This window comes from Hyaena hyaena, unplaced genomic scaffold (genome assembly GCF_003009895.1).
Source record: "Hyaena hyaena isolate Hyena2069 unplaced genomic scaffold, ASM300989v1 scaffold_81, whole genome shotgun sequence".
Classification (NCBI taxonomy): Eukaryota; Metazoa; Chordata; class Mammalia; order Carnivora; family Hyaenidae; genus Hyaena; species Hyaena hyaena.
Window position 1 is genome coordinate 1,870,266 of NW_024080714.1, and position 22,681 is coordinate 1,892,946.

The 22,681-nt window shown below is 41.8% G+C and overlaps 1 protein-coding gene across 1 annotated transcript in view; it reads left to right on the forward strand.

Annotated features, from left to right (window-relative positions):
• Positions 1-22,681, forward strand: part of NOX3 (NADPH oxidase 3) — a 59,515-nt gene that overhangs the window by 24,147 nt on the left and 12,687 nt on the right. Inside the window, exons 9-11 of the mRNA XM_039234124.1 lie at positions 1,917-2,170; positions 9,498-9,657; positions 20,748-20,894. Coding sequence (XP_039090055.1) covers positions 1,917-2,170; positions 9,498-9,657; positions 20,748-20,894 — 561 coding nt within the window. The remainder of the gene's footprint in view (positions 1-1,916; positions 2,171-9,497; positions 9,658-20,747; positions 20,895-22,681) is intronic.

Genomic DNA, 22,681 nt, shown 5'->3' on the forward strand with positions numbered 1-22,681 from the left:
TTTTAAGCTGTTTCCATGTTGCTGCTTTTAAGTTAAGCACCAAAGGATATCAGGCTACGTCAAAAGCCAGACAGTAAAACTTCTGGAAATCCACTAGAGCCGTTACTAGGGAGACAATTTAACAGCAGAATCAGAACAAATATCAGTAGGGAGATGGGTGACAGAGCTAATGATTAAAATGCTGTGAGATTCTCTTCTGAATGGAAAAATACTGTCACAGGATCTAGACATTTGATTTCTTTTTCCCTCCACCTCCTGCCACAAAAGAGGACACAGAGACCTAGACAGATTTTTTTTTTCTTCAGAAAATGAGATGGAAATCGAAGAAGGGAAATTAGTTCTTTCCTTCCAATAAGCACCAAGTTGCAAAGCTCCTTTTTTTTAAAGTTTATTTATTTATTCTGAGAGAGAGAGAGTGAGAGAGAGAGGGAGAGAGAGAGGGAGACAGAGAGAGAGAGAGAGAAACTCAAGCAGGCTCCAAGCTGTCAGCACAGAACCGAATGTGCGTTTGATCTCAGAAACAATGAGACCATGACCTGAGCCAAAACCAAGAGTCAGATGTTTACCCAACTGAGCCACCCAGGGCACCCCATAAGGCTCTTAAAAGAGCGATTAAGAGGGATGCCTGGGTGGCTCAGTAAGTTAAGCACTGGACTCTTGGTTTTAAGTCAGGTCATGATCTCATGGTTCGTGAGCTCAAGCCCCATGTCCAGATTGGTGCTGAAAGTGAGGAGCCTGCTTGGGATTTTTTTTCTGCCTCTCTTTCTCAGAATAAGTAAACTTTAAAAAAAAAAAAAACAAAACAATAAGAAGAGTCTTTGCATGCTGCTTCTCTCCACCTAAAACTCAGAGCTTAAGCAGGATACTGGAAGAGACCCAACTAAAATAAAACAAAACAAAACAAAACATTTCACAGGGAATTTGAAGATTGGTTTCCACCTAGAATGAAACAATCACAGGATTGGGGCATCTGGGTGGTTTAGTCAGTCAGTTAAGCGTCTAACTTCAGCTTAGGTCATGGTCTCACCGTTGGTGAGTTCAAGCCCTGTGATGGGGCTCTGTGCTGACCGCTCACAGTCTGAGACCTACTTCTGATTCTGTGTCTTCCTCTCTCTCTGCCCCTCCCCAACTTGTGCTCTCTTTCTCTCTGTCTCAAAAATAAATAAACTTAAAAAAATTCTTTTAGAAAAAGAAAAAAATCACAGAGTTAATCAACCAGAGATTGAGAAAAGATACAGATTATTGAAAACAGTAAGAAACTTGGGTCTACATTTTAAAAACATGGAGATACTTCTGTAAGTATTTTAATAACTCTAAGCATAATTAAGTGCAATGGCTGACATGCTAGCTTCTATTCTCTTGGTCCTGGTCAACTGTGCTACCGAAAGCTTAGCCATTTGAGACCTAAAGTCACATGCCAGGCACCACATGGCACCTGGGTGCAGCTACCCACTTTTCAAACAGTGATCCAAGAGAGACAGACTTCATGCTTCCTAGAGTTGCTGAGCCAGATATGAAAAGGATGACCAAGATCCTTGGAAGTTAATGGAAAATACTAAAATGCCTCCAAAAAGCTGATTTTAAGATTTAAAAACCAGGGCGTCTGGGTGGCTCAGTTGGTTGAATGTCCGGCTTCGGCTCAGGTCATGATCTTGTGGTCCGTGAGTTCAAGTCCTGAGCTGGGCTCTGTGCTGACATCTCAGAGCCCAGAGCCTGCTTTGGATTCTGTGTCTCCCTCTCTCTCTGTCCCTCCCCCACTCGTGCTCTGGCACTTTCTGTCTCTCAAACATAAATAAACGTTAAGAATTTTTTTAAATAAATAAATAAAATGTTAAAACCTCTGATGGAACAAAAAGCCAGTCTCTTCTTCTTTAACCTGAGGAAAAAAACCAAATGATCCCTCTGCTCTGATTTAGGTGGTGAGCCACCCATGTGGAGTTCTGGAACTTCACATGAAAAAGCGTAACTTTAAAATGGCGCCAGGGCAATACGTCTTGATACAGTGCCCGTCCATATCCTGGCTGGAATGGCACCCCTTCACCCTCACGTCCGCCCCGCAGGAGGACTTCTTCAGTGTGCATATCCGCGAAGCAGGAGACTGGACGGAAGCTCTATGTAAGGCCTTTGGGGCAGGGGAACAGGCCTTGAAGGAGCCCTGGAGCCTGCCAAGGTCAGAGCCCATTTCTTTTTTACATACAAGTTAGAACCGTAGAACAAATAAGGCATTTTAGTGCATCGACGTGCTTACCAAATCCAGCAATACCTTTATTCTAGATGGCAAATTTTAATCCACTTTTTAACTTTGAGAACCTATACAAAACGTATAATTTAGTGGATTTCCAGTAGAGGCAAGTACATTTCTTTAAAAAAAAAACAACAACAACAAACAAATGTTCAACAAAGGCAGGCAGCAATCCAGGAAGAAGGAACATTTTGCTTCCTCGGCTACAAAACAGCCCTTGGCTAATAATTATACGCAGGCTGTCAAGAGTAAGAAAGCCCCGTGAACTTTTTTGCTCTTCCCTTCTGAGGTCTTTAAATTATATTTGTCGTTTTGGTCTTCATAAGGAGGACACTTTACGGTCAGGATGAATCCAGCGGGCCCCCTCCACTGAAGAAAGAGCTAAACAGTGATTGATGGAAGCTCACAGAATGACAAAATGATCTGAGAGTCAAGAAAGTTAGTTGTGCCTCTTTATTCAGCCAGTCTTGCTTGTGTGTAGACAACAAGTATTAATTAACCTCCACTGTGTGCCAGAAACACGGAGATGGCAAGGTGCCACCTCCATTCTCTAGAACTCTTGGGGGTCCAATGGAATCAACATCAACATGGACGCAGAGGGTTTAATTGTGCTGGAGGAGGATGCGCAGAGGGTCGGTCTGAGAAGGGTGAAGAATGCTCATGGCTTCTGTATTCATTTTTTAGGGTTGTGGTAACAAAGGAACACAAACTGGTTGGCCTAAAGCAACAGAAATGTCTTTTCTCCCAGTTCTGGGAGCCCCAGGGCTGCATCTGAAACCCCTAGGGAAGAATCCTTCCTTGCCTCCTCCTGGCCTCCGTGGGTTTGCCAGAAATCCATGGTGTTCCTTGGTTTGCAACTACAGCAATTCGGTCTCTGCCTTTGTCTCCACAGGGCGTTCTTCCCTGTGTCTGTGTCTCTGCGGCATCTTATAAATACGAGTCATATTGGACTAAGGGCCCACCCTCCTCCTGTATGACCTCATCTTAACTTGATTAATTACATCTGTGACAGCCCTATTTCCAAATAAGGTCACGTTCTAAGGCACCGAGGTTAGAACCTCAACATATCAGCGGGGAGACACAACCCAACCCACAATGACAGCCTATTCAGACTTGCCTGGGCACCAGACCGAAGTCCCAGAGAAAATTACCAGGTCTTGGCCTCTGTTAGCAAACAATGGCTTAAAGTCTATTCCCACTCTTACAGCAGGATTACCCAATAAGCAGGCAAAACCTGTTGTTTAGGCCCCCAAGAAAGAGGGACACACACACAAAATGTTGAGAAAGACAGTTTGAAAGGATCTGATATTTCAAAAGAACCATCAAGAGACTCCTTCTTCTCGGGGCACCTGTGTAGCTCAGTAGGTTAAGTGTCCGACTTCAGCTCAGGTCATGATCTCCTGGCTCATGTGTTTGAGCCCCACATCCGGCTCTGTGCTAACAGTTTGGAGCCTGGAGCCTGCTTCAGATTCTGTGTCTCCCTCTCTCTCTGCCCCTGCCCTGCTCACACTCTGTCTCTGTCTCTCTCTCAAAAATAACTAAACATTATAGAAATTTTAAAAATTAAAAAAACAAACAGAGATTCCTTCCTCCGCCATCCTTGGAGGGTATCAGGAACTACCAAGCAGTGGCCAGTGCCCTAAGAAACTAGGTGGTGAGCACTGTCAGGATACACTTAGAATGGAACTTCCTGAGGGCAAGGCATTGTCTGACCTCCTCTATACGTCCAGTGCCCAGAACAGTGTCTGACATGTATTGGGTACAGAGTAAATATTTAATGAAGAATTCATGAATACCTAGACCCAATATGGATGCCTTAGCTCATTTACTTTAACAAATATTTACAGGAGGCAAACTAGGCACTAGAATAAATGTAAGGCTCAGAATCTATTCAGCTTCTTGTCCCTCTTTCCCCCTTCCCATAGGACACTGAACTTTAACTATGTAGCACTGTGCTTGGTCATGTTCAGTAGGTAGGAAGACTCACATGGCTTCATTTCAAACGTTGGAACTAAAGAGTGGTATGATAACAAACCAAGTACAGTAAAACCTTGGTCTGTGAGCATAATTCTTTCCAGAAACATGCTTATAATCCAAAGCACTTGTATACCAAAGCGAATTTCCCTATAAGAAATAATGGAAACTCAGATGTTTTGTTCCACGACCCAAAAATATTCATATAAAAATGATCCCAATGATGTAATATCATATAAGATAATAAAGAAAGTACAAAATATTTAAAATTATGAACAGATTAACCTGCACCAACCTTTGAAAACCTTCGAGGCTGGTGTGAGGGAGACGAGAGAGAGGAGGGTGATTGTGTAGGACGACTTTCACTATCACTAACGGAATCACTGCTATCTATTGGCTCCAAGGAATCTTTTTCTTTTCACGCAACTTTACCAAGGAACTTATCCAATGACATAGAATGAAGTAAAGCATTCCTAAGCTTATTCTTGTCTGGAAAAACAAAGGACTGTCCATAGGTGCTTTGAAGTGACAAAAAAAATACACTAGTGCCAGTTGTGGGCACCTTCCATTATTCTGAAAAATCACTGATGTCTGCCAAACACCAGGGCCTGAGACCGAGCATCCGGGCATGGGAGACAATCACCCAAAATCCCATAGAGAAGGAGGGGGGAGAGAAGAGTCATTGGCTCAGTTGTGGTCATGTGACATTCGGCCTCACATACTACTCGTATTGCAAGACATCACTCCTTTATTGAGTCCAAATTTATTCGACATGTTTGGGTGTCTTGTGGAATACTCGCAGAACGAGTTACCTGCAACCCAAGGTTTTACTGTATAAGCAACATCTATTGAGACCAGAGCCCCAAGTCAGCTGACAATACCTAACTACTACTCCATTTAAGACCTTCTCCTTTTAATCATGGAAAGGAGGGGCCCCTGGGTGGCTTAGTCAGTTAAGCATCCGACTTTCGCTTAGGTCATGATCTCGCGGTTCGTGGGTTCAAGCCCCGCTACGGGCTCTGTGCTGACTGCCAGCTCGGAGCCTGGAGCCTGTTTCAGAGTCTGTGACTCCCTCTCTCTCTGACCCTCCCCTGCTCACGCTGTCTCTCTCTCTCTCTCCTAGAAATAAATAAAACATTAAAAAATAAAAAAAAATTAAAGAAAAAGGAAAGGAAGCCATGTCGCAGAATTCTAAGATTCAGAATGCAGTGCAAATGGTTAAAATTGGGAGTAAAATTAGACACGTACACATCCCTTCCCTCCTTTTGGCGTTGCCCAGATCACCACTTTCATCCTGTTTCTAGCCTGGTCTCGCTGTTAGTGTATACACTTACCTGGTCTATTAACCAGCCTTCCCTTCTGCAAACCAGCTGGCATTTCAGCCAATACCCCAACAAGAACTCAGTACATGTTTCTCAGTAGTCAATATGCCTTCTATCTGTGGAGTGCGCCGTCAGCTCAAGGCCCAACACGATACGTCCTCTCCCACACCCCAAAGCCTCCCTGGGCTTCTCTGCCCCACCCCCTGAGTTTCAGCCCCCCCTTGAACTCCGCCGTTCTTCCAGCCTTCCTTCTTGTTTTTCTCTTCTAATCACCTTTACCGCTTCTGTCCCCTCCATCCTGAGCACGCCTCCCCAGATCTCTGCTTGGCTGTTCCCTTACTTCCCACAAGCGTTTGCTCAGAGGTCTCCTAGTGAGGCGTTTCCTTCCTGCCCTGTCTGAAGCAACAACCCCTAACTGACTCTGAGTAACCGCTTTGTCCTGTGCCCCACTTCATTCTTCTGCAGCGTACTCATCACCACCTGACACACTGAATGTCTGCTTGTTGATCTGTTTCCCAGATATCTTCCCACACTAGAATGGAAGTTCCACAAGAAAAGGGACATTATCCATTCGGCTCACGTTGTTGTGTTCAGTGTCTAAAATGGGCCCTAACCCTTAGTTGATACTCAGTAAATATTTATTGAATGACTAAAAATGAGTTGTTGGAAACAGTGCAGTTTTCCTTCATTTGTTAAGCTCATTGACCTCTGCCTCTATACATGTGGAGGCATATTTGTTTAACTCTTCAACATATGAAGAATCAGAATTTTACTGGACTTCCTTGGATAGTTTTATCTCTTAATGTTAGTTTGATTTTGAATTGAATCAAACATGTTGGAGGGAGCACTATAATTGTTCACTGCTTTGGACCCAGAAAGGATTTTTGTAAGTTTATTTATTTATTTTGAAAGAGAGAGAGAAACAGACTAAAAATGCAAGTGGGGCAAGGGGTAGAGAGAGAGAAGGAAAGAGAGAGAATCCCAAGCAGACTCTGCACTGTCAGCACAGAGCCTGACTTGGGGCCTGAACCCACGAACCAAGAGATCACAACCTGATCAGTACACTTAATCGACTAAGCCACCCAGGTGTCCCCAGAAAGAATTTGAATCAGCCCCAGCAATCTGTGAGGCCAAGGCGAGAAGCAAACCTGTACAAAAAGCTGGGAAACGTCTTTATTCCAAGCCCAGGAAAAAGGAAGAAAATGTGAGCTATTTTAAAACACTTTGCCTTTTGAGGTAAAACGGAGGAATTTCTCAGAGTTGATGCTAGAGATTTACCCTAGCTTCCTAAAGCCCAGGATTCCAGTGTTTGACAGCCTCGATTCAAAGCCCAGTTTTGCATGTCATCTCAGAGAATGTATGTCACTGTGTGCCTCAGTTTCCCCATCTGTAAAATAAAGATGATAATAGTAGTACCTAAGAATTTGTTTAGGTTTAAATATGAAAGTTTTTAAAAAGCCCTTAACATAATGCATAGTGTAAAAAAAAAAAAAAAAAACCTGGCTATTATGATTAGCAAACTGTGAAAGGTCACCTACCCCAGAGATGTCCGGAACGGCAATGATGATGGGGAGGACGTGTATATGAGCAAAGGCCGCGGGTGCAGAGTGGAGGGTGGAATTGATGAAGTGGACGGGTGTGCCCCTGACTATAAGCAACAAGGAATGTGCGGTGTGGATGTCAGAAATGGTCATCCTTTCCTAAGCGGCATCCTTAAACTCTGGATCCAAATTGAAGAGGAAGTAGCTAAGTGAATTCGATACAAGAATTTGGGCAAAAAGAGTCAATTCAGGATTGCAAAAGGTCTCCAGAAAGGGAGACATTTTTGTCCAAAAAAAGAACAATCAAGGTGTAACGATAGCTACAATCGCCCATTTAAAGACCTGAGACGAGAAAGGGAAGAGAGCTGGTGCGTGTTCCTCGGGAAGGCAAGTGGGGGAAGCTGTCAGAAGACAGACTTCGGTGAGACGTGAGAAAACCGACCTACTGCATTGAACTGTTCCTGCGTGGAACATGGTGTCTGGGCAAGTTAACAGAAGAATGCGATCCACTGTCGGGTCGTGGAAGGAAGGAGCGCTATAGTTTCAGGAAAGTCGGACTCAGTATTTCCTCCTGCCTTTTCCAGCTTAGATTCACAATTCATAAATAAGCGGAAATTTATTTATTGTATATTTCTGCGGATTATATGACACAATTCTCCTTTGGGTTTAATTGTTATCTTTTCAAATCAGTGTCAAATAAATCCCCAATACAACTAATTATAAAAACAATTAACGGTAAGATATTTTAATCCTTGGACAGTTTCATTTTTTCTCTCTCAATTCCCCTTATCTAATTATTTATAAAATAATCTACAGTGGGCTGAGATACTAACCCTTTCTGGTTAATGACCTTTTATTTTTATTCTTCCATTTCCATATATCAATATGTAATAAGGCCTTATTAATTAAGATTAACTTGAAGAGAGTTAATTTGAATTATTAGGAGGTCTGGCATATGGAATATTTAAAAATAAAACCCAATTGAACTTTCATGAACACAAAGTAAGCCCAAATGGGCCAACCTCGGGTACCTTCAACAGACACCCCTTAGGGAATGGTTATGAATAACTTAGAAGCCTTTTAATTAGCATATCTTTGTTCATATGTAAATGTGTGCTTTTGGAATAGTTGAGGTTATTTAATACATTCTGCTGACTGAAATATTTTCAACGTCCCCTTTACAATTTATTCAACAAATTGTTACCAAACAGCTCCATTGCAGAGGGCATGTGGGGAGTGAAGATGGACCCGGCCCCTCTCTCCGGAGAACGTGTTGTCTAGTGATCAGGACAGATGCAAACCAAATCATGCGCACACACCCAAAAAACTGTAAAATTACAACTGTGATGCGTACTCCAGAGGGGGGGTACATGGGGCTATGAAGCATATAAGAGGGGATTTAGCCTAAATCCAAAGGATCCACAAAGCTTCCCCAGGGAAATGATGATCCAGATAAGACCTAACAAAAGGATAACTATGAACCAAGACCAAGTATTCCTAGTGATTGCTTGGATTAACACATGCAAAGGCCCTGTGGCAGAAGGGGGTACTGAGTATTTTAGGAAATGAAAGAAAAGCCAGTGTGGAGAACTGGTGTTGAGAAATGGAGTCGAATCCGAGGGCCAGTCTCTTCCAGACCATGTTACAGATGATCATATTTATTCCATAATATATGCTTCATCCTTACAAGGAAAAAATTGCTAAGCAAAGACAAAACATCTGTACCATTCCTGGCCTGATTATCACAGGTTCTGAGCTCACGTAATCTGAAACAACAAATTTTAGAAATTCCACATACCTGACAAATGATCTCAAAATTATATTTATTCCAAATGAATGGTTTCTGTTAGATGAAAATGATATGAACGTACTAAGATGTGGGACTGAATAAGTAAAATTAGAGGAGAAGCATGTTAGCAAAAAGACAGATAAGCCTTCTAAACCTCCTTCTGCTTTATTCCTTTGATGGTATAAGAAAGAAGAGGAGAGGAGGAAAGGGGAAAGAAAGGCAGAGGAGAGGAGAGGAGGGGAGGGGAAGGGAAGGAAGAGGAAGGGGAGGGGAGGGAAAGGAAGGGGAGAGGAGAGGAGAGGTTTCATAATACCTGGAGCCGAAACAAGCTCTAGGAACTATAAGAGGAGCTGGCCATGTGGAAGGGGTGTGGGCTCAAGCCAGAAAAGTCATGCTTTGTCCCACCATGAATGCACCTGGGCTGGCCTATCCAGTCATCCCCGCCGTGAGTCTAGATCCCCAGTTCCTCATGCTAAGTCCAGGCTCTCCAGACAGGGCATTTTCAAACTCAGAGCCAAGACCCTGCACCCAGTTACAAACACATCCTGCAAAGAGCAGTGGTTGAGGATGGCTTTGTTTTCAAGAGTGGAGCATTTGAACGTCACAAAGGCCACACTTTGTGATTGCAGGCTGGCGGTGGACGGGCCGTTTGGAACCGCACTGACGGACGTGTTCCACTACCCGGTGAGCGTGTGCATCGCTGCAGGAATAGGGGTCACACCCTTCGCCTCCCTCCTGAAATCTATATGGTACAAATGTGAGTCACACACCCAGCTGAAGCTGAGCAAGGTATGCGAAAAAAAAATCATTAGTTCACACTTAACGTGGATTAAAAGGTTCCACATCTTTCTATCTATCATCTGCCAATTCTTGGGGAGGATTTTAATTAACTATGAGGGATAAATTCAAGGATCCTTAACTATACTTATGTTCTTAAAAATCTCCATTCAGTATTACATTTATGAGAAGGGTTATGTCTAATCTTGTTAAAGATGACAAGACATAAATTTTATTGCTTCATTGCCATTACAGGACATGTAATTGCTCATGTCAGTAAAATATGGACAGGCTGCAAATGGCTTTGTGACTGGGCTACAGTTCGTGATATGAACAGGCAGCCTGCCCCGTAGTCTCTTTAGCTTGATGCTATGGTTACAGGGTGCAATTCAACATCTTCCTTCCGTGGACTCATAGTCTTAACGAGAATGCCACTGTTGGAATTCATTGGCCTGCCTACTTGGTATTGTCAGGCTCAGAATCTCTTCTGTCATTTTTCGTGTGTTCTCTGACCAGATCCCTCCATGGTTACCTTCCTTCCTTTGTCCTACCCAGAGACTGTCCATACTTTAACCATCTGAGGACCAGCAGCAGACACCAGAGCGGCAGGAAAAAGGGAGCCATGTTGACGCCGAGTGGTGTCAATTCAGGAGGACTCAGGATGTTAGGCGAGCCTGGTTCTGGTCCTGATGCTGCCGCTTCTTCTCTGGTTCACACTTTGGCTGCACTTTCCCCAACTGACAAAGGGATTTGCTTAATTAGATTAGCCTATCTGTCTAACATACTTAGATATGAGCATCAGTCTTATGATATGGCCCACAAAAGAGAACTCTGTGGTCAAAAGAACTTAAAGTACTACAAATCTCACTCTAGAAGATTCACATCATCTCTTACCCTATTAAATAAGTTCTATAGAGAAGGACCTCGTTCAGTTTTGTTTCACCCACTTTTGTCAAGCTTCATTAGCCGTGGAAAGTTTCTCCACCTAATATTTATTAAGGAATAGCCTTCTCTGAAGCACCGCGGCAGTACGGACTAGAAGATCTCTACAGCTGGGGCTTTCCCAGCTAAGAAATAAGAATAAAATTAGCTACCATTTCATGAGTTTCCAATGACAGGTGCTTGACATATATTTTTCCCATTTGATTGTTATAACCTTCCCAACAACCTTATAAAGTAGGTAATACAAAGCCTTTTTCCCAGAAAAGGAAGGTTAGAGAAACCAAAGTGTCTTCCCTAAAAATACATGGGTAATAAAAGGCAGAATCAGGATTCAAATTAGATCCATCTGGCTCTTTCCACGACATAACCAACATATGGTTGATATGACTGCCACCTTTGTGTTATACGCAGACAGGGATTCTCTGACCAGGTTTCCTGATCTGCACAATGGAGAAATATGAGTCCATATCCAACATGGAGTTTTAATACCAAATAAAACAAATAAATAATGTAATGTGTAAAGAATGTAATGTAAATGTGTATTAACTGATATAAAAGTTCATTATCACTGGCAAAGATGTGGATAGATTACTAATACTGCTGCTACTGCTAATAGCTTACACTCTTCAAGCCTTGACTACCTGGCAGATAGGAAGTTAGGGCATTTTACCCATACTTACCATTTTTATTCCCATTTACAGATGAGAAAATTGAAGCTGATCACAATGATAATAGGAATGATAGAGTCATATTATCAAATTGTCATAATCGCTCTTTCAGACAAGTAACATCTTCAATTTACTACTGAGGAACCCAAAGCACAGAGAGCCAGTAAATAGTAGAAGAGACCAAATCCAGACACTTCTTGTGCTAAAGCCCATCATCTCTCTTCTCTACCAAAATTAGTTCAACAGTGTCTTAGTCATTTGGGGCTTCTATCCCATGATACCAACAGAAACGTATTTCTCATAGTTCCGGCTGCTGGGAAGTCCAAGGTCAATGGACTGGCTGACGTGGTGTCTGATGAGAGTCTGCTTTCTGGTTTATAGATGGCAGTCTTCTAGCCTATAACTTCCATAGCAGAAGGGAGTGACAGGGCTTTTTTCAGTCTTTTCTTGTTTTTGAATCAGCAAGAGTCAAATTTGTTGTCTTGCAGTTTTCAACTCAATGAAGACAAAATAGATACAGAAGTCTAGAAGTCTGGAGTCTTTTTTATGAGGGCACTGCTCCCACTCCTGAGGGTTCCTCCTGTATGAACAAATCACCTCCCAAATACCCAACTTTCCAATATGATCGTCTTTGGTGATTAGGTTTCAAAATATGAATTTTAGGGGACATAGGCATTCAGTCTATGGAAGAAAACAAGTAAAACAGCTACTGTTCTATTTATTTGGACCTCACAGCAATGCTTTGTTGTGTTTTGTGGTGATTTCCCAATCCTCCTAAGCTTTCTCTTTCCTCTTGCGGTCTATGGAGTAAAACTGATCCATACAGGCTGCTTCTGCCTTCATGGTTTTCACAACACTAAAGGTCATGTTATATTTCACATGGAAATGGCAATGGATTGTGGGTCTGACTTTCAGTCACTTATTTACTCAATGAATATCTATTCAGCACCTACTATGTGCCAGGCCCTTGGATACCAACATGACAAGCCTCTCACTTTCCTCACACCAGACTCAATAACACCTCACCCTTCTCTCAATATTTGTTAGCCTTATACTTTTATGTCATGTTCACAAAGGATCTCATTTCCCTTAACTAATTCTGAGCTCCTTGCATGTGGCTTCTTTAGATACACATAATGAGATATAGACACACACACACACACACACACACACACACACACTATAACTTTTTAATAAATCACTTAGTGAATAAATGTCTCCATGCCAAAACGAATGAACAAATGGTTTCTATGCAGTTTTTGATAAAATTCTAGATTACTAAGATTAATTCATTTTTATTTAACCAAAAAGGCTATCTGTTCAGTAATGTTATAATCCAAATAATATGTTCCAATTATTTTACTACAAATAGGAAAAATTCTTATAAGAACCCACAAAATCTTAAAGCTCATATAGGAACCCACAAAATCCTAATGTCACCTCTTTCATCACTATTTCATTGTTATTTCTGGGCTCTGTTTATGGGGTTTCTCAAGGCTGTTCAGTGGGAGAGTTAAGCAGTTACCAGAAAACTGTAAAGCAGAGACATTGATCTCTATCCAAAAAAAGCAAAAAAAAAAAAAAGCAAAAGAACAGAAACCAAAGGATTGGAAATTTAAAAATGTTTTTATAACTTACAGAAACTGGGGGCAATATTGGGGCAATAGTCCACTAAAAAATAAAGGTCAGAATACTGGCGTATGGGAGAAGACAGCTAAAAGCATAAGATCACAAAATAATTTGAGAGGTCTTAACTTCCCAGCTTTGCATATGACTGTGAAAGTCAGCATCAGTACTGAGACTGGAAAATGATTCCTCTGAAGTCACCCAGCTGGTTAACCACAGAGTCAGGGTTGGGCCCTATGTTTCTAATTTCCACATCAAGGCTCTTTTATGCAAGAAGTGAGATTTCAAGCTATTGAATGTTTAGGCTGAAAATTATGCTTACGATCCACCTTGTTAGAATCTACAAGTAGGAAAAGAAGTTTAAGAATTTTTGGGTTTTTTTTTTTAATGTTTTATTTATTTCTGAGAGAGAGCGAGCGAGCGAGCGTGAGCAGGGGAGGGTCAGAGAGAGAGACACACACAGAATCTGAAGCAGGCTCCAGGCTCTGAGCTGGCTGTCAGCACAGAGCCCGATGCGGGGCTCAAACCCACAAACCGTGAGATCATGACCTGAGCCGATGCTTAACCAATTGAGCCACCCAGGCACCCTGAAGTTTTTCTGTTTTAAAGCCATGTGTTGGTTTGAGTATGGCTATCATTAGGCTTATGTAACTAATATTTGTCAGGTCCGCCTACATTCTTTTGAGATATAAATACTCTTTCCATGAAACTGTCAACATCTATGTAATTTTTAAGTGCAGGAGAGCACAGCGGTACATATTTATCTAACAGCGTCTTCGCAATTATAGATCTGGCCTATAGTTTTCAGATTGTTCTCTTCTGTAATAAGGAAAGGGGAAAATGCAGCATGGGGTTCTGAGCTAGAATTTTAAGCCTAGATGGTTGACTGAACTAGGTGGGATTTCATCCTCCCTGTATAAAAGACCGGTTGGCATAAAAGCATATATTTTTACATACAAGCATGATGTTGCAAGTCTACAATAACAAAACCAAAAGTTTTGTTGGTTGTTACCATTGTGAACTGTTCTCTCTTTACCCTTCTCCTCTGCCACATTATTCTAGAACACTTCTAAGTTAAATGCAGGAGAATAGCCAATGGGATGCCAGCTGCTTTTTTTAGGATCGTGTGTAGCATTTTCTATTTGAAGCTGGTGTTTTAAATTTTCTTTCTAACTATCTTTTATTTTTAAAGATGGTGGGGAGGAGGGGGAGAAGTGGTTAGGAGGAAATTTCCCAAGAAAGCAAAGTAACGGTAAGTAGAATGATGGCTCACCAGGGGAAAAGAAAAGGGGAAAGGCTGTAATAAGTGAAAGGTGTGTTTTCAACACCGTCGCTGAAGGCAGATGAGCACAGAACACACCTTCGGGATGAGGGAAGGAGATGTGGGTGGTTGACGAGCCCCTGAAACAAGTCGAAGGAAGCTGAGTGCTGGGGGTGTAAATACCCCATCGCAATGAATGTCCTCCAGCGCCTGCCTAACGGGATGATTAATTCCACATCACACTCAATTTGTGAAGAGAGCTTTTGAAAAAAATTAGGACAGTTTGCTTGTGCAAACTGTCAAAATGATGAATGAAATAGGTGTGTACGAATGGGGAGGGGGGATTGCAGGCATAAATATATTGGCTTATACATTTTAGTTCCCCTAATGTCACAGCTGTGTAGACAGGGCTAAGAGAACGGCCAACTGGAAGATTTGGTTCATTTTCTTAACTGCATATGTAATGGTCAGACTATAATAAGATAGATTACAAAAAAACCTGAGATAATCTCATTTCTTTATAAATTGTCTTCCTTCATCGCCTCAATAATACATAACCATGATAATGGGTATTTATAGTGTGTCCCATGCAAGATGGCCTTGGGTTCTTAACCTAATATAATAAACAGATAATTCAAATAAAAAGACAGCATGGGCCAGTGGGAACAAGGCAAGGCAGCCAAGAAAGGCAAAAATCCATACTCTACTTAAATATATTAATAAAACAAAGGAGGGCCCACTCTCTTTTCTAATGAATGAAAAATGCACTTAATTTAATCTGTTTAGTTTGAGAAATTATTTGCTTTCCCTTTTCCTCACGCTGAAGCTCTGGCTACTCCTGGAATTGATCATCTCTGCTAACCACTGACAGTGCTGTAATAAATTGAACTGGGCCACAGAGGCCACGTTTACCTCTCCAGAAGACACCTGTGTCCCCCATCTTTCACTAGACAGCCTCAAAAGACTTCAGTTCTTCATCAGGACTCACCTTTGCCCTGTGGGGAGGTGACTAGTATTAATAGTTTTAATATTTTGGTTTATTAACCACACAAGCCATGCAAGACTATAATGTCCTTGTAAAAGATTCAAATAAGATACTCAGTCAAAAATCTCCCTTCATTGGCCTTTGTCCCCAGAGTACCACCACCACCATTTTGTTCTCAGGGATTCACCATCAACAAGGGTGAGTGTCGGGTCGTTCCCTTGCTTCTCCCTGCATCTACATGCACAAACTCACCCATATACATATCAGGGTGTTATTTTATTCACACATAAACAGAGATGTGGGTAGGGAGAGACAGAGATGTGCACTGTGTTTTTTTCTTGTTTCCTTTTATATAACATGGCTTCGAGCACCTTCAATGTCAATACCTACTGATTGGCTTTCATTTTACTCAGTGCCTTCGGAGCATCCCAAAGTATGGATATCTCACAATGTATATGATGATTTTAGTATTAATGAACATTTTGGCTGTCCAACAAGTCTTATTAATGAGAACAAACAGAGGCACAAACAAGGTCAGTCCTCACAGGGCAAAACAGTAGTATAGCCATGAAATAATTAACGTTAAAGATCTTTTAAAGAAAAAGTCTGGGAGACTAAAAGTGAATGACAAAGACTGGCCTCAGTCTTATAATGGTTAATCAGAAAAATTATTCTATAATTATATTTCCGTAAAACGGAACATGGAAGCCACAGTAAGGAAGTTTCTCAATAAGAAAAAATATTGCTTCAAAATTTGTTTGCAATTATATTCATCCAGAGGACTTTCACAACATCAACAAAATAGAAGCCAGGACAGTAATAGCTACCCTTTATTGAGGATAAGAATCATTTATTTATGTTTTCAAATCAGCCACGATCTTTATCTTTTTAGAGCGAAAAATTCATTTTTTGGAAAATGGTCATGATTCCCTCAGTAGAAAGTCTCCGTCACCCTACTTGTTTGGAGTTTCTATCAGTTCTGTATTTTGTACTGCATGGCTGTCTTAGCATATAGCATTTAGTTCAGGCTGCTATAACAGAAAAACCATGCACTGGGTGTCTTAAAGAACACATGTTTATTTTTTTTCACAGTTCTTGAGGCTCAAAGTCTGAGATCAGGGAGCCCACATGATTGGGTTCTGATGAGACCTCTCCGGTTTCCAGATGGCCACCTTCTGGCTGTGTCTTCACATGACACATAGAGAGAGCTCTGGTTTCTTCCTCTTCTCCGAAGGACACTAATCCCATCACTCTCCTGGTCATAAAGGCCCCACCTCCCAACACCATCACATTGGGTTTCAACCTATACATTTGGAGACAACATAAACATTCAGTTCATGATAGTGGGGAACAGAGGGCGCTGTCCAGAAGGAGGAAGGTCACAGTGTAACTCCACTGGCCTTCTCCTGGGTGGAGGCCTTGGTCAAGGTCAAGGTCAACCATGGCACTCTTTAAATGCCTCCAGTGGGTTTAGTACACACAGAGCCTGGAGTGCACTTGGCTGGTAAAGAGGTTCCTTGTTTAGGACAGCATCCTTTGATCAATGTTGATGTTCAGAGACTAGTGTTGGAGATAAAGCTTGGTTTCACCTCTTCTCAGTGATCACCACCTCTCTAATTCACAAGTGACCAGTGGGAACACAGACCCCCGAGTAAGGCAAACGACTCCCTTTGCTCTCTCCAATATAGATTTGTGGTATACATTCTGGAAGCTCCTCCAAACAACAGGGAAGAGAGCAGAGATCACAAACCACAGCTCTGAGCACCTAATGCGTGTGTCCCACATTGTGCCGATGCTTCCGTGACCACAGACCCTCTCTCTCATCCTCACAATAATCTTGTAGGCTGTTGTTCTAGAGGGTGGTGGGGTTTCTGCTATTTTACGTACGTGGTCATCTAGGTTCGTGTTAAATAACCTGCCTCCAGGTACCCAGCCTGGAGCTGGTGAAGCCGGAAGTGTAGGACAGGTTAGAGGACTCACGAGCTCACAATGTCTAATTACTCTGCCTCACCACATCATAAAACCGTGTCTTCAGGTACAATCGCCTTCTCTGGAGAGGAAATAAATAAATAATTGTTGGCCTCGGGAAATTGATTTAGGGTCTGAAGAAACACAGATTGCATCTGTGGAGGTATCCTCTGCCTGTGTTCAGAGATCACTCTCCAGGCGGTGAGACAGGAGCCTCTAACAGAACACCTGTGGACCCTGCTAGTAAAGGCAACGGGTAGCTGTTCTTGTTTCATTTTCTGAGATTGCTTCTCCAAAAGCAGCACAGATCCATTTCCTTCTGGCCCCAGATCACCTTGACCTGGTCCACATGCAATTCTGCAGAGGACCAGCTGCACAGATTGTGGGTGGCACTCGCAAGAGAATACAGTGCCGCATGTTGCTCAGACCCAGGCCTGCTTAGGTGGAGGTGGCTGAATCTGGCGTGGTGGTTCATGCCAGGAATGATGTGACATGAAGTCTTGTGACAGGCCATGTGTACACAGAGCACTCTAAACCCATTGTGAGCTGCTGGAGCAGTCTCCTAAAACGTCTAGGGATCTATTATACCTCCAGAAATGTGTGGGATGAGTCCTGTAAAAGCAATAACTTTGTTACTGTGAAAGTTCTGAACTTTCATCTCTTTACTGAACATGATTTTCTACTTAACAAAACTTTTTAAAGTAGACTTAAGTATTTGGGGCCCCTGACACCAGCTACAGAATTCTGGAAGCCACGCTTTCAACAGGTAACTGATTTCAGGTTTTTTTATTTTGCATTTTTGGAGACTGAGGAGAGGTGAGTGTGGGGAAGATCACAGGTGTAGCCTGTAGTTTGGGATATTTGTTCTACCAGTGACCAGGTCCTTCCTACTGGACGAAATGCTGAAGTCGAACTGTCCTGTCCCTTCACAGTGAGTATCCCTCACCGTTAGAAGGATGAAAGGGAGTCAGAGTAAATAGCCTCTTTCTCCGTTCAAAGTCTCTTTTCTTCTTTTTCTGCCTGAAGCACTTCTGAGCCTATTCAGCTTTCCTTCATTGCCTCTTGCACCAAAGCTGCTCTGTGTCACCTATAAGTCAATTACAGAGGGAAAAACACACAAAGCCATTATAAGGAAGTAAAAAGTATAAAAGGCTTGGAAAGCCCTAAGAACGCTGACACGCTGCCAAGCCACAAGAAAGCAAGAACAGGCATGATTTCTGTTTGAAAGGATGAGGGTCAGAATGTGCAGGAAGCTAAGATGTGGGCATTTTTCAAATAAGGATGATTGAGACTGGATTTGAAATTGACAAGTTTTCAAAAAAGTAAACGGGGTATTTTTCCTACATGAATGTATGCTAAGCACGTTCCTTAAGGAGTGGAAATAATAGAAAATAAGTCAATGGTGTTTGTTCTAATCCGAATGCCATCATTAATGCTCCTGGGTAAAACAACCTACTGAGAATAAGAAGGAAGGGGAGGTGCATAAGTAAGAATGGTATTAAACCCAATCAATAGGTTTTCTGTTTCCACCAAGAGCAAAGCAAGTCAAAAGGAAGGCTAAGGTTTTCAAAGAATAAGTTTTTTAGGTTTATTTATTTATTTTAAGAGTGGAGTGTGCACTCCCATGTCAGGGAGGGGCAGAGAGCGAGAGAATCCCAAGGAGGCTCCATACTGTGAGCGCAGAGCCAGACATCTCAGGTTCATGAGATCATGACCTGAGCCAAAATAAAGAGGCAGACGCTTAACCAACTGAGCCACCCAGGTGCCCCGCAAAGAATAATTTAGATTAGGCACTACACGAAGTGAAAGGAAAGAAGATAGCAGTACTCATCGGCAACCTAGGATGCAAAACCAGCCTCCCTTGCCTCGGGATTCTTCGTCAGACTTGGTGCAACACTCCCCGGTGCCTCCCCATCTCATGCAAAGTCAAGATGGCACCAAGCCCCACATCTGTGCTTCCTGGCCTTCCTCTCAGACCTCATCTCTTACTGGCCCCCCCTTCACAATCCAGCCACACCAGCCCCCTGGCTCTTCCCCAGAGGTCCCACTCCTTGTTTCCTCCATCAGTAGGACTCCTGTCCTAACCGTGGCTCCCCCTGCCTCCTGTGCATCTTTGCTCAAATGTTCCCTTCCCTTGACCATTCGACTTAGTATTGCCGCCCTTTCCAGCCTGCCTTGTGTTTCTCCATAGTACTTATCACCCTCTGATGTTTTCTATGTTGTGCTTATTATCTTCTTTCTTCTCCATCTAAATGCAAACCCTAGGAGAACGGTAAATTTTTGCTTTTTTTGTTTGCTCTTAAAGTGCCAGAGCCAAGAAGAGTCTTGACATAGAGTATGCATGTAATATACATTTGTTGAGTCAACAAGTGAGTAGATAAACACAATCACTGTACTTGTGGGGGTCCCTGGGGTGCTCACCAGAAGCAACCATGGCTCAGATTTACGACTGCCAAGAAACAGTCACTCCTTTGGGGGCTAACGCACTTAGAGATTATTATTTGAGCTACAGTAGTGCTGTCCAACAAATATTGGGCTCTAATTCTTAAGAGAAAACGTCTTAACCTCACTAGCTTTTGCTCTTACTGACTGTTAATATTAGAAATTCCTGCACAAACCTGGGGGAAATAGGCAAGATGTTTAACCTTCAAATACATACTGTGGTATGTTTTTTTCTTCAGGAAGTTGATCTGTTAATTAAATCTCGTCTATAAGATTCATCATGATTGTGAGCTTGCAGGCTGGTTGGTGGAGACAGGAGGCAGAGAATACCACCTAGCAGAGGAGATGTTTCCTGGTGGAGGTCAAGGCCAGCCCCCTGGTAGATCTTGTTAAATAACAGGGATGTCTCTTTAGTGGGGGATGCAAGAAACAGTCATGAGCAGCAAGGAATAGGCTGTGAGAAAAATCAGGAGAATTAACAGATCTATCTCCTGTGGTTTCTTCTAGGCACAATTATCTAAAACTCAAAGCACAAAAACTAAGCCTTTATTTCAGCAGATCCATACTACTTCTTGCCACACACCATTTGTTAAACACAGAGTTAAAAAAAATGTTCATAGACATAATTTCATTATAGTAGTTGACACACAACCGTTACTGCCAGCCACTAGCTTTCTTGGACACTGATATGTCTGGCTGAGGGGAAACTTCTGGCCTGTGGGCTTCATTCAGCAAATTACCATAATATCCACCCTCCGGAGGTCATGATGGTGAAGTGGATTAGCGCACAAGCCTTTGGGGTCTCTGGAGAAGAGAGTTCAAATCCCGAGCTTAGGTCATAAGTAAAGATGAAGGGGGTTGGTCTAACGGTTTATCCCCCTTGGGGAGCCACGAAAGGCACAGCTAGTTATGATTATTAACCTCACTGAAAAGAAGCACAGCCAGGAATGTGGTGAATTGATCCTCATCCAGTGAAACTGGCAACAGCCCACAGACTCCTGACTCTGAATTCACTCTGGACTTTTTCAAACACAATGTGAATTTTTTCAAAAGAAATCACAGTGTGACTGTTCCCTGGCAGAGAGAAGCATGTCATTTTGCAGAAGTGCCCATTTGAGCTCAAATGATTTAATGGAGATAAAGTAGTCTGTGATTATCAGCACATTATGAAAAGAGGGACAGATCATGCTCTTGTCTTCTCTCTTGACAGGTGTATTTCTACTGGATTTGCCGGGATCCAAGGGCTTTTGAATGGTTTGCTGATCTCTTACTCTCACTGGAAACACTCATGAGTGAGCAAGGGAAAGCTCACTTTCTGAGTTATCATATATTTCTTACCAGCTGGGATGAAAATCAGGTATTGATAAGATGCTTAAAATGATCAATATTACGTAAGTCATCTAATAATAGAGCGAAGGGAAGAGAAACAATGTCAATATTGAGCTATATAGTTATCTGGCAGCATGGAAGACTTATTTGCATGTTCTTAAATAGGAAAGAAGAATAAAATAAAACCAGATTAGAAGGGTTATTCAAATCATAGCAATAAAAAACATCTACAGTTAACTTGCTGAGGAATAGATAAGACGATTAGAAAAGAGGTTAGTTAATGGAAGATAATCCCAAGCATGGAAATCCAAGAAAAATTATGTCACTAAAAGTTGCATTTGTCATTTCAGTGATACCAAGCAAATATAATTGATTGCTGTATTGTCTTGTTCAGCTCCTGATTGGGTCTAATTCTGTGCTTTGAGCTATTCAGAGTTAAATAGGAAAAACCCCCAAGTGTTTACATTCAACATTTTGTATTGTAAGGTATGTGAACGTCTACAGAAAATAAGCGGTAGGAATACATGATTTATCTAGAGACTTCTTTTTCTTAAGGCATTCTTAGAAATTGTGTGTACACATGTTTATTCACCTAAGATCAAGATGATCTTCTGTTGTGGAAGGTGTTTGGAAGCATATTGTATTAATGAAATATTAAGGTGGAGCTTACCAAAAATAATGTATATCAAAATATTGCACTAGGGCAGTATTTCAGTGTTGATAATATTGAATGATAACTACTAAGTTTTATTTTTTTTAGCTCTTCAAATGTGGAAGCTAACAATGAAGAGATCGCTAGGTTTATGAAATGTTATGTTCTAATCAACACTTCTGTAGCTGCTCAGATTGATATTTACTTTAAGGAAAGTATGTTTGAACCAAGATTTGCATTAATCACTAAATTTACAAATGAATGTGCTCCTGAGAGTGGGTGTTGGGAGTGCCTTCTCTTTCTCTCCCTCCCTTTCTGTCTCCCTCCTTCTCTCTCTCTGTCTCTCTGTCTCTGTCTGTCTGTCTGTCTGTCTCTCTCTCACACACACACACACACACATGCATGCAGACTATACAGGACATCACTGAAATTTGTCCAGTAAGACTTAGCTTGAAAATAAATAGCTAAATGAATTTTTAGGGTCTTATTTGCAATAGGCCTTAGATATTTATTCCTCTGGGATAATTTGAAAGACAGGTTCATTGGGAACCAGGCTTAAAACATCTTAATGAACTAAATAGTGTTAATTATGTTTTCCAAACAAACATTTTCCTTATTCAAATGGGATTTTTGACTAATGATCCTCTTGATGAAATACAGACACAGCCTTTGTGTTTTGCTTTCAAGTACAGTGCTTGCCCTCTGCTTCTAAAGTGAATGGATTCTGAGTGTCCACCTAGAAATTTCCAGTCTTTTGGGAGTTTTGAGACTGAGGCTCTGTTTGATTTTGTGACAGTACAACTCTGCCTGGTCCTATCTCTGCCACTTCTAACAGTGTGCTGTAAGAAACACTTTTTTCTGAATACAAGTAAATTAAAATAGACGTGTTCCTAAATTTTTGTCGTGACATGTTGAAACTCTTTAGATGCTCAAATTCCAGGAAAAAATAATTGGTGCATTCTGTCAGCGAGGAATCAAAAGGCTGTTTTAGAAATAGCCAATTGTTAAGCTGAATTCAACAACCTCAAAGTGGCAGAACGACAAGAACAGAAGGGACAGATGGAAAAGGTATTATGAAGGGCAAATCAACAGGGTTTGGAGATTAATTGGATGTTGGGCTGAGAAATATGGAACAAATATCATTCCAAATGTTTGAACATCAC